The sequence below is a fragment of the Rosa chinensis genome, chromosome 7, assembly GCF_002994745.2.
Source record: "Rosa chinensis cultivar Old Blush chromosome 7, RchiOBHm-V2, whole genome shotgun sequence".
NCBI lineage: Eukaryota > Viridiplantae > Streptophyta > Magnoliopsida > Rosales > Rosaceae > Rosa > Rosa chinensis.
The window spans coordinates 22,407,622-22,418,254 of NC_037094.1; the positions used below are offsets into that span (position 1 = coordinate 22,407,622).

Sequence of the window (10,633 nt, forward strand, 5' to 3'; positions counted from 1 at the left end):
TAATAGGGTATTAGGAAAGACCTTATTAGAGTCTTCATGGATATGAGGAAATTAGAAAAACTTAATGGGGTAAATGGGAAAAAAAATCCCTAAAAGACAAAATCCCTTTTATATATGCAATTGTAAACTCCCAAAGCCCTAGTTAAGCAGACTAATTTTACTGCTTTGTGTTCGTATATATTGTATGTTTACTTTAAAATGGAACAAACATACAATGAACCAAGTGACTGAAAAAGATGCATGGTAGAGATGTAAGGGAGACACAATCCTTTTACGATAAATTAGAATAAATCACTACGTCGATTCTCTAATATATCTCAATAAAGAAGAATGGGAGGCGCATCCAATTTAAATTACAACACTGAGACTGCAACACCCCAATCTCCTGTATGGAATAAGTTGCTTCCATCTCTGGTCCAATAATTAATTGAAGAAATTATAAAAAGGAAAAGAATACAACATGAGGAAAACAATCTAGAATTCCCCATCTCACGACCTAGTACCTAGTCTTTGAAGCCGAAGAACTAAATCATCTCCTATAACTTCTAATAGCATCTGATCCCCTAGTTCTTGTATCCATTGAGAATGACATTGCAACTATTGATTGTGCAGGCATCAAGAAGACCGTGATTCCAAAGTTTGACCATGAATAATCTCCAACACCTGAGTTGATAAGCATTTGATGATATTTCAAACACGAATATCCAATAACTTAAATTCACAAATAGCATGATTCATGCTACCTAGTGTTGGCCTGACATGCTCTATGACATAAATTGTGGTTTATACATAAATAACAAGAAAGTTTATGGTTTTTATAGATGTAAAGTGATTATGGAAGTAGAGAAATTAATGTGCAGTACCAGAAAAGAGCTGGAGAGGAGACTAGCTCCTGTCCATGAAGTCTTGAAAATGCCTCACATGCCCAGGGAACATGAGCATCTGCCAGCACACTGCACAAATGAAATATCACTTCTAACATGAAAGCAAATCCCAATAAACTGACCAGTGCAAATGCCAAAGATACCGCCATTTTTATCAACTTTACAATTGACACCAGAAGAAAGAGGAGAAAAGTTAAAAGGAGAAAACAAAAAAAAAATCAAGAAAGAACTATAAAGTGGGAAAAACATGAGAAAGCCTAAGGAAGCAAGAGTACCTTTGTCTCCGCACAAACGAGTTCCAAAGGTGCATCAGCTGCTTTTCATCTTTGGTAACATCTACAAAATCATCAAGCATCTGCAACATAATGTCCAGTTTAATATTAGGTTTTGAGTTCCTGAAAGTGGTACTGTAAAAGTTGGAGCAAGTAGGAGTGTCCAACCCAAACCAATTGGATACAGGTAGAAAGGCCCAGAATTTCATATATTGTGATCATGGGTTTCAAATATTATATTCTTACCGCCCTCTCAAGTGTGGTCAAACAGATCCAATAGCCTGACGTTATACACGGCATCGAGCATGTATGGCCAAATGGACAGTACATTTGATGAAATGTCCAATATGATGCCATTAAAGTGGAGGATCCAACCCAAAACCAATTAGTTATGAGTGGAAAAACCAATGATATTGTCTATTATGATCTCAAGCATACAATTTTCTGTGTTGGATCTATGTTAAAAAAGAAATAGTACAAGTAAAACATCACATTTGGAAATGCAACTGGGGGAGACCAAACAATAAACTAGATCTTTCAGCTAAAACTAAAGTACAGGTCAGCTACCTTTAGGAGAAATAATTGCAGTTACAGCAAGGAACACAAGTCCCTCATCGCCAAGTTGTAGTATATAAGAGTCATAAGAAAGAATTGAATCAATTATCAAAATGAACCAGAATTTTTTTAATTTTTCTTCTTTCTTTCTCTTTTAAAAAATTATAACTTTTTATTATTATTTTCTTTGGGTGGGTGGGGGAGGAAGGAGGCTTCTGTCAGGGGCAAGAAGAAGAGTCCAAAAAAACCTGTTACTTCAGTGTAACAAGAATCAAAGGTAACATAGGAAAAAGTTAACTAGAAGAATCATCAAACTTACCCTCCGATCTTCAAGATCTGCAACGTCATCATCAGCTTCATCTTCACTATCCAGATCTGATAATACTTGCTCCAACTCCATGGGCTTCATACAAAAAGAAGTCATGCATGTTTTCTCAGAATTTTTTGGTAACAAAAATAAATGCAATATAAACCAAAGCACAGCATAATTTTCTAGTAGTAACTAGAACTGAATTTATAAATAAAGGAAAGTATTGGCTCACAAAATAAATAATTTAAAAAAAAATGAAAACCAATGAGCAATAAATTGATTTCCACATTGTTAAAAGCTATCCTTCTTAGTTAAAAAGATCGATTGGACTGATATCAAAATTTATATTTTTAATAAATAAAGCTACAGTTTGGTGTTGAACCTTTGCAAAATAAAATATTTAAGTTCACAACATGGACAAGTGTGAAACGATAAGCAAACTTAAAACACAGAAAGAAACAAATTTAATAAAAGAAAAACAAAACAACAAAGTATTGAAACAGCTAAAAACATCTAAACATCAATAACTACCTGGACTCTGTGAGAATGATAGAACTGTCGTTTCTGCAGGAGCATACGGCTGCTGGACAAACAGAAAATAAGAACTGTCAAAATGAATCGACAGCCCAAAAATCGCCACTTTAAATAAGGATAAATGCTCAGAAAGGTGGAACATAATTCTCTACTTTTCATACTGTAAAACCACATCCAAAGTTAAGTATAGCAATGACAATGACCAGTTGGAAAAACACTAGTCAAGTAATGACTAATAAAATTAACAGGGGCTGCTGGAAAATATAGATGTAAACTAGCAAAAATAGCCTCTGGCATACTTTTTGGGGTCTGATCGCTCTCCATTTAACTTCCTCATTTTAGCAGGGGGTGCACAATCACTTCCAGATTGCAATTTAACACAATTAGGGTCCAGAGAAGGTTGAGCAACAGCAATTGTAATACCAGGAGCACTGGAACTTGATGTAACACATTTTATAGATTCCATCGGTCTAGGATTATGAGGACCATTGTTTTCTTGTCCTTGCCTTCCATTCTGGATATCTACCCCACTAGGAAGCAGATTGGGAGCCTTCTCACCTGTACAGGGAAGAACATCCACAAAATGAAGATAGTGTCAGTCTTCCAAACAAAGGCATATGAGGATAGAAATACTAGAGTAAATCGTTATATAAAGGTTGCTACTGTAGATACTGTGCTACACCTTAGAACTTGTTTCTCTAAAAGAAAGACTAGTTAGTCACCCTTTCTGCCCAAGCAAAAGCTATTTGTAAACTCTCTTTTTTCTTATTTTGGCAAAGAGCTTTTTGTAAACTCAACATGGCTTGGATCTAAAAAGAAACACATACTACCCACTTCAAGTTCAATCCTAACATCAGCCTCTTCACATCAGAACTAAAATGCATTTGCCGTTTCAATCACTACCCTAACTCAAAATGATGCTGTTGGAGACAGTGAACAATGTTGCACCTGTAGATATCTAAACTGTGCTACACCTTCGATAATGCAGGGCAGAGCAACAGTCGGTGAGAATATGATTATGGTGGGTTGGGGAATGTTGAGAGATTAAGATGCAGAAAGGTTTTAGAAGAAACAGAAGATTTTTAGCTAATTTGGGATTTTTAAAAGGGTAAAAATAGAATGAGGAAGGTTAGGGGAGAGACTCAGGTACCAAGCCCTTCCATAAAACTTGAGTTTATTTCATTCCATTCTGATTTGGGATTTACTATAGGTAGCCATATTTATAGGCTTAAAATACATAACCCTTAGACTCTTAGAATACCGGAGGACTCAATTAAAGACTTACTAATAACAAGACCCTTGAATACTTAAAGACATTGTACTCACCCTAAGATTTAAAAAAACTGGAAAGTAACTCTTGCAAGACCCTTAAACTACCATGGAGACTTTACTTTGGACCAAAAAAGGCTGGGCTTAGTCTTAGGCTTCCAAAGAGGGTATTTCTTTTCTAACCAAGTTGTGGCTGATGCATTATTAGAATTTGTTTCTAAAAAATAAAGACTAATTAAACACCCTTTCTGCCTGAGTGAAAGCTATTTGTAAACTCAATGGCTTGGAAAAGGAAACACATACTACCCCCTTCAAGTTCAATCCTAATATCAGTCTCTTCACAACAGTTTAAGGTGCATTTGCCGTTTCATCACTACCCTAATTCAAAATGATGCTCTTGGGGACAGTGAACAATTAAAGGATGCAATTCAAATATAATTGATTTAATCAAGCTGGTAGTCTAATTGGGGTTTACATACAAAATTAAGGCAGATACCACATATTTGATGGGAGATCATAAAATTTTTAATCCAATATTTCCTGACCACAATAAGACTTTATTTCCTATCTCAGAAATTGACTGACATACCAGCAAGAATATCCAGTGTATTTACAATATTGCAGAGATTTAGCAATGCATACCAGCTTGACCAGCTATTTTCTAGGTTTGCAAAATAAACAAACAAAAAATAAGGAAACTAATGACCCAAGGCAATCCGGACTACAGATTTTACAATATACATGTTTCATGAGACTGATCGACACCTTTTCTAGCAGTTAGCTCTGTCAGCCAGAGAAGGGCAGGAAAACCTCTTCAAGTTTCCTTGTTGGGTAAGGAGGTCAATTATGCATAAAAGCATAAGGAACCCCAGATCTAAATGCGCAAGATACATTCCCCTATGGTGGATAATTGGAAAATCTAAAATTTTTGTAATACATTCTTGGCAGATAACAGGTACTCTAACTGGGCCAAGGGATATACATGCTTCATTATAAGACTATACGGTATTGTCTTGCGACTTAATTTGCTTTTCCTTCTTCAGCAACTAAAAATGATCAACGCAATGGATTACAAGAAGGAAGAAACTTACCATTACCATTCACCAAAAGTCCTTTCTGTGCACCTTCGCTCGTTAGTATACTTGAGTCCAACTCCAAGAATTGTACATTAACATGCTTTATATTTTGACCACAGTCCAGTGACCTGCGTTTTCTTGGCCTTGAACTGCACAAAAAAGTCATTTGACCTATTTAAACCTCAGGATTATTACAAAAAGAAAAATAGGATATTAATCAGTAGCTTTAAGTTGTACCAAGAGATTTAACCGACCAGAAGAAGAATGTTTGAAGTTGTGGACCTGCTCCTTCTGCTACAGTCTGTGTACAAAACATTTAATTTCTGTAAATAATTTTTCCTGCATTTCTTTGAGGAAAAGAAAAATGCACACACAACATACAAAAAAGGTACACCTGTAAATTATATGCAAATCTCATGCTCAGTTTCAGTACCTAAAGACTACCATGTGACGATCAAAATGATGATTTATTTTCTTTTTAATACCAGAAAGACCCGAAACCTACTATGTGAACCAGGCTCGGTAACTGGGCCTCCTGCCAAACCCTACAATCTTTAGGAGACAAGAAACTCTGGCAAATAGCAAGGTAGGTACCCTGAGAGCGTTTGAACCCAAGACCACATGGCCCTTGATTGTAAAATCAAAATGATGATTTGGATTTCCAATTTAGAAAATGGAAATACTTCAGCCAGTACCAGTGCAGAAAAACTGCATATTTTGTTGCATCAACAATAGATTAACAGAACATGTTGCACAGAAACATCAAAGGTAATATTCATGCTCCTTGGCTATCTAACCATGAGAGATTGGAGAATTACATGAGTAACTCAAGAAGGGAAACAAAATAATTTGTAGGTAGATGATAACAGAAAGTTGGTTTACTGGCTGCCTAGTTTCTGATGAGTTGCTTTTGTTCAACACAACCGTATTGAATTGAAGGAAAATAAATGGTGCAGAATAGAGGCATCATCCCTACTGATGCTACATAAAGAAATACACAAATTGATACTACTTCAGGATGCAAACAAAGTTCTTACCTCAGATCTCAATGCATCACTTTTAACAGAAACATTCACTGCCCGATACTCTCCAGTTACCTACAAAACAAATGTTTCTTGAACTTCCACTTCTGAATAAGCAGAAAGAGACTACATATGCTAAAATACCAACCCAAAACTCAAAGTTGAATAAGTCATGTGACGAGCACAAGTGATACCGCAGACCCTACAAGGAAAAATTAAGTTTTTCTTCAGCCTCATAGTAACTAAGTATTACTAAACGAACCATATGATCTGTTAAAAGAAATCGTGGAAGTAGTCACCAAGAAAAAAGAAAATAATAAAAAGGAGACACATCTAGAGAAGTACCTACCTTAAAGCTTGCACATTGCATCAAGCAAAAGGGGCATGAGAAGTCTTCGGTGACTGTATGTTTAAGAAGAAAATTACACATAAAGTATAGTCCTTCAATCATGTTGCCAACCAAGTTCAATCCAAGACTGACTAAAACAAAGTTTATACAAACTAGAGTTTAAAGATTTACCAGCAGCATAAATCATTTACTGCCAATTTGTAAGGAAGGATCTACTTTATGATGTGGGAAAACCAAATTATATATATATATATATATCTTAGGAGTATCCAACCAGCAACCATTTCAAGAAAATAAACAATACATTTTATGGGTATTCAAAAAGTAAATTAATTACACAAGAAGAAATTCACTCTCTATTGTGCCTCAAATGTTGAAATCAGTTTCCCAGTATACTGCTTTTGGCTATTTTTTCAACTTGAGTTTCTTATTATTCATCATCATGCCAACTAGGGAAGGTCTTCAGATTGGGGAGGGAAAGAACAAACGACGAAATCATATATAATATAATTTATCAACATTATTTATCCTTTAACTGCTTTATTTTCCGTTTTCTTTATTTTTTTCCTTTAAGAAAGAGGTATTAGAATCTATCTTTACCACCCCTATGAACAACTGAAACCTCCAATCCCCTCACCTGACAACAAAATCTTGTAATGTGATGAACATTGAATGACATGTAATTTTGACAGTAGAATATATAAATCAACAGGAAAATAGACATAATAAGCCTAGAGACATCAAAAGAAGCAAGAAAATGATGGAAAGAGAAATTATGAAGGAACAAAAAAAAAATTGATGAGCAAAATATGTACGAGTTTTGTTTAAATTCACATAAAGTCAAGACTTGCTCAGACAATGAGAGACATGATACCTTCAGTTTTTTGTAAATTGTTGCAGTAGTCCTTATAGTTGAATATTACAGTCCCAGCATTGAACCTAGACCAGAACATACAGCGAAATACATCAATTCCCCAATATCCCTTGCAGAAGAAAAAGAACAATAATATAGTGTCTTTGTGTATGACAAAATGAGACTACACATCGAAAGAATGATTTCAGGTGGACTACCAAATGGTCTAAAACTCTACTCCAGCAGACTTCAGAAAATTAATACCAGTTCCACTTTGAGATAAAAGGAATGCAATGAAACCGAAGTACTAAACATTAAACTCGTACATAAAGACTATATTAGAATGTTAGATACGTATGAGTGTTTAAAGAGAACTAGTACCTCTGCTTATGCTTTGCTTGGATTTCGTATCGCAAACATCTACGAAGAAATAAAGGCTACAACATAGAAAGTGTTGATCAGAATATAGAAACACAGATCATAATTTTTCAGACAGACTACACCAAGAACTATTAAGCACCCTACACATTTAGCATCCGAATTGCAGCACTCAAAACTAGCACTACACAATTACACCGAATGCAAACAAACTATAAAACCAATTAGCACACCAGATTAACAATGTCTTCAGCGTACGAGAACAAAGGCTGTGTGTTATACACCTTAAAATCCAACTAAATTGTCAAGATTTTCATCGAATCGGAACCGTGCCTGAATGTGCAATTGTGATTAAGCATGCAATCGCTCTGCAAATCAAAGCATTGTCAATCTGATACATGAGGTTAATAATTCGAGCTGGAAGAGAATGTGAGAGAGAAACACTAACATTATGCAAAGCGCGAGGGCGAAGAATATTGTAGAGCTCAACCGGCTTGCAATATATCAAGAGATTCTCTTCGATTGAAACCGCCTCGCCTGCTGACAAATCATGACGGCACATCTTCTCCCTTCTGCAACCAAACAACACCGATCAGAACTCCAGGCTTTTACAGAGATCTCAAAAACACTTTGTAATTCGAGCTCCTGCAAAATTATAGGGAAGGGAAGATAAGAAGGTGCGAAAAATTGGTGTGTTGAAATGAGAAACGAAAACCTGGCCGGGTCGGAAAGTCCGCCGGAGGAGAGAAAGAGGTTGGCTAGGCGAGCTCAGGCGAGGCGAAGCGGAAAAGTCGGGGGTTGTTATTGTTAGGTGAAGGTAGCAGGAAATTGCTGAAAGATTGGACTTTTTTGGATTTCGGTGGAATTTATAGTCGAAGAAGAGACAACATTTACTTACTGACAAGACGAAGATGGTACGTACACGGGCTATTTGGTTCCACGATGAATGGAGATTTTTTTATTTTTTGCTCTAAAATTTTAATTTTGAGAAAAAAAAAAAAAATTGTAGGATCATCAAATGAATCGAGAAGAAGATTTATGTGCTAACTAGGAAAAAGCCTTGAAGCTGCTCAAGAAGCCTATCACGGCCGTACTAGAAGTACTCAATTAAGAAAACTCTTCGAGATATTTCAGTTAGCTCATTGATGATTATGAAAATACTTGTGAATGAAACAATCGTCAGATACATACAAGCCAATAAATCAGGTTTTACAACTTTATAGAGATGAGTATTAAGAGTAGCCTACTTTACTCAATTGTGAAGAGAAATTTTGAACTATAATTGATTAAAGATGACTCAATTTTTGTTCTTTAGTGAGATTTGGAGGGCAGTCTTGCCCAATAACAGTCTGCAAACATGCTTGAACAATCTTAATATTTATGTTAATAGACCAACCAAAACTAGGCAAGAGAAAGAAAATTTTTTTTCTTTAGATTTCTTTAGATGTAAGTAATTGATAAGCTTTTCTTTTCTCTATTTGTATTGGAAACTTTCAATTGATATGCAGGGCCTATTTGAGACTGCCAAATTTAACAAAAATGCTTTTAAATGAGGAAGTACTTGACAAGTGCTTCTAAAACGACCAAAACATATTCTATATTTCTCGTAACTTTTTATTTATACCTGATTTTCTTTATTAATTTAAAAGCACTTTTTGCTATCCTAGAATCAATCTCAAACAGGTCATAGTATGATTTGGAATTAGTTTTGTGAATGTTTGTGTGGGTTCTAGAAATCTGGGTTTTTTCTATTTTCTTTTTCTTTATATCTCCACTCTTATTCATTCCACCCATCTCATCATGTTCGAGAGAATTGACCTTGTGACCTCCACAATGTTAATTATTCCAAATAATCAACATATGACTACCCACAAGCTAGAAATCTAGGCTTTAAAATAGGTTGTTGTGATCATTTCAATCATTTTGTTTTCAAGACTGTAATGGCAGTATAATCTAGAAGGGCTCGCACGATCCGATTATCAGAGTAAAAAGAACAAATTTTAGATGACATTTTAGATTATTACTTGATTCTTACCTAAATGAGTCATCGACTTGCTGAGATTTCTTGAGTTTCATGGAATCGGGTGGCTCGAGAAGCAAATTAGGCCTCACAACATTGTTGCATGCAATTGACAATCGGTCGATGAAATTGCGAAGATGGACCAGCAGACCACATATTTCTTGATATTGTTCCTTTCATGTTGAATTGCCTTGACCTTCGCTCCTATTGAGGTCTAGAGTTATTTTCTAGATTCTTGTCTATATGTAGCTATATCTTGTTCTTTTCCTTGTAATCAACGTCATTTGGGTTGGGCTTTTACTTGTCACTTTTGTTATTCCTTTTTTGGGCTTTTATGAAACTCTTATTTGGCTGAAAAAAATATTGTGTATGATATATATATATATATATATATATATATATGAAATAAAAGGTTCATTGCATTAGATGACCAACCAAAAAATTAGAGTCTAACATACACTTAAAGACATAAAAATGGCGAGGTAACGACCAAGCTCTATCTAAGCAATGTAAACTCATTACAAGTCAATTTGAGTCCGCTTTGTAAAGCGAACCCATAGACAAAGACCAATTCCGTGTCTTCTGAGGAAAAATCATCTTGTCACCCTCCATCCGCTAGGCACACAATTGTTGTATGAACAGAAAGCTACTTCCCAACAAACAAATAAGAGTCAATTCCTCATCCATAAGCCCCTTTCTCCAGTCCAACTCGAGATAATTATCAATTCCGTAGAACCATGATCCGAATTACGACTGACACTTGACAGACCATAAAGGCCCAACATCGCCCAAGGAGGTCAAACTCTTAGGCCGGGCCAACCCAAAGCACTAAGTAATAAATGAGGGTGTCAAGCACCCTCCAACTTGGTCTAATTTTGCAAAGAATCAGACCTACTCAAATGGGCCTAGAAGAGATTAAGCCCACATGGTCCAGGCCCAGAGGCCCAAATCCAAACAAAAACGCTGGCCAGAGCACCACTCCACTGTCAGCCTTCCGCCGCCCAATCCAGGTGACGTCCAACCCATGAAGCCATCTTTGCACCCATCAGAAGCAACACCACACCATCATGCCCGTGCTAAGCCCAACCACAAGTTTGGAGATCAACGTTAC

General features: G+C 36.0%; 1 protein-coding gene across 2 annotated transcripts; it reads right to left on the reverse strand.

Annotated features, from left to right (window-relative positions):
• Positions 1–252: 252 nt before the first annotated feature.
• On the reverse strand, positions 253–8,388 carry LOC112180007 (polycomb group protein EMF2B). Of its 2 annotated transcripts, none has more exons than XM_024318491.2 (15): positions 8,218–8,388; positions 7,951–8,074; positions 7,506–7,561; positions 7,146–7,210; positions 6,272–6,324; positions 6,071–6,124; positions 5,938–5,997; positions 5,155–5,201; positions 4,916–5,049; positions 2,855–3,113; positions 2,553–2,601; positions 2,031–2,114; positions 1,160–1,239; positions 864–953; positions 253–663 (listed from the first exon to the last, which is right to left on the reverse strand). In XM_024318491.2, the coding sequence occupies exons 2-15, from the start codon at positions 8,062–8,064 to the stop codon at positions 564–566; spliced, it is 1,245 nt and encodes a 414-aa protein (XP_024174259.1). In that variant the 5' UTR covers positions 8,065–8,074; positions 8,218–8,388; the 3' UTR covers positions 253–563. The 2 variants fall into 2 exon arrangements, with proteins under 2 accessions (XP_024174259.1, XP_024174258.1); XM_024318490.2 differs by having other exon boundaries at positions 2,553–2,604; positions 8,218–8,385.
• Positions 8,389–10,633: the final 2,245 nt, after the last annotated feature.